Source organism: Apodemus sylvaticus, chromosome 8, assembly GCF_947179515.1.
Source record: "Apodemus sylvaticus chromosome 8, mApoSyl1.1, whole genome shotgun sequence".
Taxonomy (NCBI): Eukaryota; Metazoa; Chordata; class Mammalia; order Rodentia; family Muridae; genus Apodemus; species Apodemus sylvaticus.
In genome coordinates, this window is record NC_067479.1 from 52845060 (window position 1) to 52851109 (window position 6050).

Genomic DNA, 6050 nt, shown 5'->3' on the forward strand with positions numbered 1-6050 from the left:
AATGAATTCTGGAATTTTAACCTACCATCAAACCTTGCAGACTTTCCTGGAAGTAGACACCGTACCCCAAGGGCTTTAGCAAACACAGCGTTTCTGTCTGAGAAGCTCTGAGGCTTGACAGCGGCTCTCAGGGAATCTTTGATTACAAACTTAAGTATTTTGAGGTGACAGGTGAAATTGACTTTGCTGCCTGAGAGCTGCCCCTTTAGATCCTATTATGGTGACAGAAGATCAATGCTAGCAAGAGGTGAGTGTGTGCAACCGGGCCTACCTGAAGTGGGGTGGAAGCCTTTGGTGTGGGTGTCACAGCCGGAAGAAAGGGCACAGAGGTTCCAGGTAGCTGCAATGCTCAGCCCTTAAGCCATTTCCACCTGTCCTCAGCTTCTGCCCCTTTCTGGATCCTCCTTCAAGGCCTACGCTGCCTGGGGCAAGCCCCCCATATTCCTTAGCAATCACAGCCCAGTACCAACAAAACTCAGGTTTCTGGGATACCCAAGGCTTAGAGGACTGAGCTTGGAGGTGAGACAGAACATGGGCATTCCTGCCTCAGGATCTGCTAGTGTACAACAAAACAATATGAACAGATGCTGTCAGCCATTGGCATCTGCAGATTCTCCTTTCCTAAAACAGTTCCAATAATCGTGACGTTCAGACATACTTTGCAACACATGAAACAACAGACTCAGAGGGTCAGGTTTCGGCGCAACCACACGGAAAGTGTTTCTCGGTGAAGGGCAGACTCTTAGTTTCAAAAGCAATCCTTCCAGATGGTCCAGCTTACCTACAGATATGGTCCACACGGCAATGATTTTCAGGAAGGCTTTGGTTCTGGAGTTGAAGCGGCTATGGTGAATGGGGTTCTGGATGGCAACGTAGCGGTCCAGGGAGATGGCACAGAGGTGCATGATCGAGGCCGTGGAGAAGAGTACATCCAGGTAGATCCAGACCGCACAGAGCTTGCTAGGCAAAGGCCACCGGTACCCTGCGGGGCAGAAGTTTAGCATCAGGGAGTAGCTAGCTTCATGCTTTCTGCAGCGTGTGATCTGTATCCTAGAACAACTGTTTACAACTTGGGGACAGGTATAGGTGACAGGCAAGGGATCAATCCTTTAACAAACAGCAAGTGTGCACTGTGATGGCACTGGCTGGGGAGTGCAGGCTTGAAGGTTTCTGGCCTGTGGAATTATATTAATGAATATATTATATTACATTACATTATATTATATTATGTTATATTATATTAATCTTGAATATATTTCCCCCTCTTCCTGGCAAACCCACTTTTATTTAACGTGTCCAAAGCTATGTTCTGAGCCCCCTTAATTGATACACCAGTCACATACAGCCTTTATTTATCCACATGATTTTCCTCGGAGCTAAGGTCCCTATGCTAGTTCAACCTTAGTCACTCTTAGACATGTCCAGTCTCACACAGGCAGGAAGTTAGTGACCGTGTGACGAAATGGCTTCAAATCTCTCAAATGTCTTTACTTACACTGCACAGTCCCTTGATGTCTTATTAAACTCAATTTTGGGGTATGTGAAAATCATTGAGGATGGCGAAGAATATCAGGGGTTCCTGGCCTTGCAGCTTTGTCTCAGGGCAGTGCTCAAACTACAGGTGACAGCTGGTTTTTGCAGGTGGCTCCTGAAAATGGGGACCCACCTCTGGCGATGCTGATCCAACAAGCTTGGAACAGGCTGGAAAATGTGTGTTTTCAAAAACAACAACAACAACAACAACAACCAAAAACCACATAAAAATAATACTGCTAAGGCTGGTATTGGCACCCCTCCCCCCCAGTGAGCAGCCGCTTAGGGCAAAGGTGACCCCGCCCGCAACGTCTCCCTTAGCATCACAATCAAACAGCATAGCGTGGGGTGGGGCAGTTAAATCTTTCTTCTGGAGGGTGGCTGGAGGTGAGGCCCCAATGTCAAAGGATTTTAAAACTTCCCAGAGTTCAATGGAGGAAGCTAAGGCTGCTGCCTTAGGAATATGGGAGACACCTTGGTGACAGAAATGAAGTGTCCTGCTCCTTCCTGAGTGGTTTGAAGAGGATCAGACACTTGGATAAACTGTCAGTTTGTTCTGGGAACGGAAGGAGCAATGATACTACATCTGCCTGTGAATGGGAAGGAAGATCAGGGATCAGTACTTTCTTCAGGATAATACAGAGCTCAGGCTGAGCAGACCCTCCTTTTCCACAAATCTTAATTCTACCTTGCTGCCTCCAGGGGTATTCAGAAAGGAAAAGGATGCTGAACCTAAGTCTAATCCCAAAGCTTCTAGTTGTAGTCTCAGGAAAGAAACTTCTCCCTTCAAAGATTCTTACCAAGGGGGTAAGAAGAGAGTGCTCGTGCAAGACAGATTTGTGACTTGTGTGCCTCGTTAAGTGTCTACTAGACTCTGGGCGAGTGTAGGCTGCATCCCCAGAAGTCGTCACTAGGGGGCAGCCTTGTACCCTGAGCTGAGTCCAGGGACCTGCTGCACTTCCTACGTGGCCAGGGCTACCCCTGCTGCCCAGCAGGTCACTCTGCCTTCCTGCTGTGGTTTGGGTTCTTGCAGAGTCACCCCTCCCACTCCATAGTAGGGTTTGCCTCTGAGGGTTGGCCAGGGTTAATAGGAAGTGAGAGCCTCTCTCCAGGGGCTGAGAAATGATAAGCAAATTTAATGGAATTATTTGGGTGTGTCATTTGAACAGTCAAGCCCGGGCAAATGGATGCTTGCTATTCCTGGTTTGTTTCCTTCTTCCTTGAAGCTTTTGGGGCTTGGATGGACATGTTCATACTGTAGCCTCTAGAACTTGGCCAGAAAAGTCCCTTGTAAAGGTATCCCTAAAACTGCCTGTAGCTCTGGTGACTGAGTGTATGTGCCAGCAGTGCGATATTCTTTCATTTGCTCATTGTTAGGAGGGATCTGGCTCTATTAGTCATACTTTGAAAGAATATCACATTGTGCTCCTCCATGGAAGCCGTCCCAGTGTTTGCCGACTTCCTGAGAAGTTTGACACCGTCAAACTGGGTTGAGAGGAAAGCAAGATTAAGAACTTTCCGTTTGTTTTCCACCCTCCTCCAAAACCAGACAGGAGTTTATGTGTATACGTTTTTAAAGAATCGAGGGAATAACTCAAAGGCTTTCTTCCATATTGTCTTCTCTGGGCTGGGGGCGGGGGAAATTAAAACCAGAGAAATTCATTTATTCTAATGGAGACTCTGAATATTTTAACATTAAACCCACTCCAGCACTAATGCTCTCTCTGCAAATGTTCCAAGGTAATTGGGAAGGTTTTACCACTCCATTAGAAGTGCTGAGAACCGGGTGAGAAAGATAAAACTGTTCTGTCCCGAGGCTGGCAAATAAAAGAAAAAAAAATCACACGGACACAGAATGGGAGCTAAATTATGCTCACAGAGTATTGGAATACAGATAATAATTTCTCTACAAAATGTATCCATTCTAAGGCACACAACTCACCAATGATTAGTACTAGGCTGTCTAATTTTTTTCTCTCTCTCTCAAGGAAAATAGAATTTTAAGATTAAAATAAAGCTTCCTGCCTATTTCTCTCCTGAGCCCCAGTTCCCCTGCTAACAGCATGCACAGGCTCTTTGGGACTACGGGGTGGGGACAGCTGACATGCTAACACCACTCACCATACAGGATGGTTAACATGGACACGGGCATGACAAGGAAACCCAGCAGCATATCAGCTATGGCAAGTGACATCAGGAAATAGTTGGTGGCATTCTGCAGCTTTTTCTCTAGGGACACCGCCATGATGACCAGTATGTTTCCCGCGATGGTGAGAATAATCACGACAGCTGTCAATAAAGCAGACCAGTTTTTTTCCTGGAGGTGAAGAATGGAGAGGCATGCTGGTGGGAGGTACCCTTCGCAGGAGAGGTTGGTTCTGTTTTCACCATCGATTGTCCAGTTCAATGCATCGGAAGTGTTAGCATCTCTGGAGTTGAAGTCATTCTGGTAGAGCCTCGAGTCACCACCTAATTGCATTAAGGGGTTTGGAATTGAGCTCAGAGAGATATTGTCCTCACAAAGAATTTCCATGTCTAAGCCGGAAGTTGTAGCAGATGAAGTGTGGAGAGACTAAGGAGTCATAGCCTGGGTTCACCATTCATCTGCGTCTCCTGGCGCTAGGACTTGCTGAAGCGGAGCCCATGTGTGGTTCCTCTGGCTGCCTTCCCCTCTTCCATAGTAAGAGTTACAGAAGAGTGATGGCTCTTGGTTGTGCTCCCTTCACAGTGCTAGGGAGAGTCCGCCGCCGAGCTGTAAGTTCTCACGGAAGCAATGGCAAAAAAAGCAGTGTTGAGCATTTGGGGACACAAACGTGTTCCTGGTAAAGGAAGAAAAGTTTTGTATCCGGTGAGAATCTTTTGGTTATTTCTCGGGTTGGATATACTGCTTCCAAGAGTTCAGCCATCACAAAGTTCAAACAGCATGAGACCCAAAACGAGGAGGGAGGGCTGTGTGCCCTCTATGTTAATTAAGGAAGTCAATTAAAAACCCACGCAGTGTTAATGCCATACTGGATATACTTGGGTTAACCCTTCTTTCTTAGTCTCAGGCAGAATGGCCGCAGCGGTGGTCAGGAATTTCAGCTTGTATTTCTGGCTTAATGAAAGGAAAACGCATCCCGAAGCGCAGCAGAGAACTTTCCACATCAGAAATTCTCACGGCAATGACGGCATCGTGGCCAATCATGACTTTAAGCAGAAAGAAAATCCCACAGCAGTAAAAGACAGCAGCCCAGGAACTTACATTTATTGTCGCCAGGGTCCGCTATCCTGTGACTCGCCTGTCTCATGGTGACTGAGCCGGTGTGGAATCCCCTCTCTTTGAGCTTCCAGCAGCATAAGACGATAGTAATTTGATTTCTGTTTCTGCTGACTTCAAAAACCGCATGCCGGTTCCAGCACAGCACGGTTGAGGTCTTTGCCTGCTGCCTCCGCTGAGCTCTGTTGAGTCCTCCCAGAGCTGGCTGCTCGCTGATGCGAGCGCAGCGCGCCACCGCACCGGAGAGGGAGAGGAATCAGTCACTAGGGAGCCCCTCTCAAAGTCACACAAAAGAGCCGCAGGGAAAGTAGGAAACGCTGTCTGCATCAAGAGGCTCCAGGGTTTCCAGAAGAATAAGCAGTTCCTGGTTGCCTCCTTCCTCAGACCTCCCTCTGTCACTGTGTCATAACCTGCAAGGTGGCGACAGCCAGGAAGGGCGGACCAAACAGCCCCCTCCCCCGCACGCCCCCATTCTTCTTTCTGCCACAGGTTAATTGGGAACCTTTCCTGAAACAGGAGAGAATGGGGAGACAGCCTAGCGGGCAGCAGGCAGGCGGGCTACTTGGCAGTCATAGTTTAGGACGAGAGGTGAAGAATGAGATGATAAATAAGGCTAGAATAAGATAAATAAGGCATGTCCTGGGATCTGGGAGCGTCGGGTACTTCTATCCAAGCCGGTGATGATGTGTCCAGGAGGGATGGCTGACTGGTGGTGGCATGTGTTCAGAGACATTAGGAAGTCTGTGGCAATAACTGAGAAACTATCAGAACAATTTTTAGCTACTTAAATGCATTTAAGAACACACACTGTGTTATGGGTATGCATCATGTAACTAGCGTACTTCATCTCAAAAATGTCACCAAGAAGTAATTGAAAACTTCATGTTAGAAAGTGAAAGGTTTTGTTCTATTTTTTATTATTTTTTATTTTTTCCAGAAGTGACCCTAATGATAAGGCGACTCACATGCAAAAGAAGCCCTCTCCCAAGTGGTCTTTAAAGGAAGATAGATGTACTCATGGTGGAGAAGAAAATGGATTATTTCCTGGGTACCAGGGGCTTTTGGGGGATTCTGTCCATCCTATTTTCTCGTCTTTTGCACTCCCAGTTCAGTCACTCCTGTGCCTTCATTGTGTTGCCAATTTTCATGGCGGTGAACTAAATGTCCAGTTGCCTTCTAGATCCTTTCGTCAGTGACCCAGGAGACCTTCCATTCTGACTCTCTCTCTGAGGACTTATTGCCACGCCCTCCTGGCTCG

General features: G+C 47.2%; 1 protein-coding gene across 1 annotated transcript in view; it reads right to left on the reverse strand.

Moving 5' to 3' along the window:
• The window catches only part of Htr2a (5-hydroxytryptamine receptor 2A), a 68447-nt gene extending 63269 nt beyond the window's left edge, over positions 1-5178 (reverse strand). The window contains exons 1-3 of the mRNA XM_052190955.1: positions 4778-5178; positions 3655-4352; positions 782-982 (exon numbers count right to left, since the gene is read on the reverse strand). Of these exons, the coding sequence (XP_052046915.1) occupies positions 782-982; positions 3655-4066 (613 nt within the window). The 5' untranslated portion in view covers positions 4067-4352; positions 4778-5178. The remainder of the gene's footprint in view (positions 1-781; positions 983-3654; positions 4353-4777) is intronic.
• Between the last annotated feature and the right edge of the window lie 872 nt (positions 5179-6050).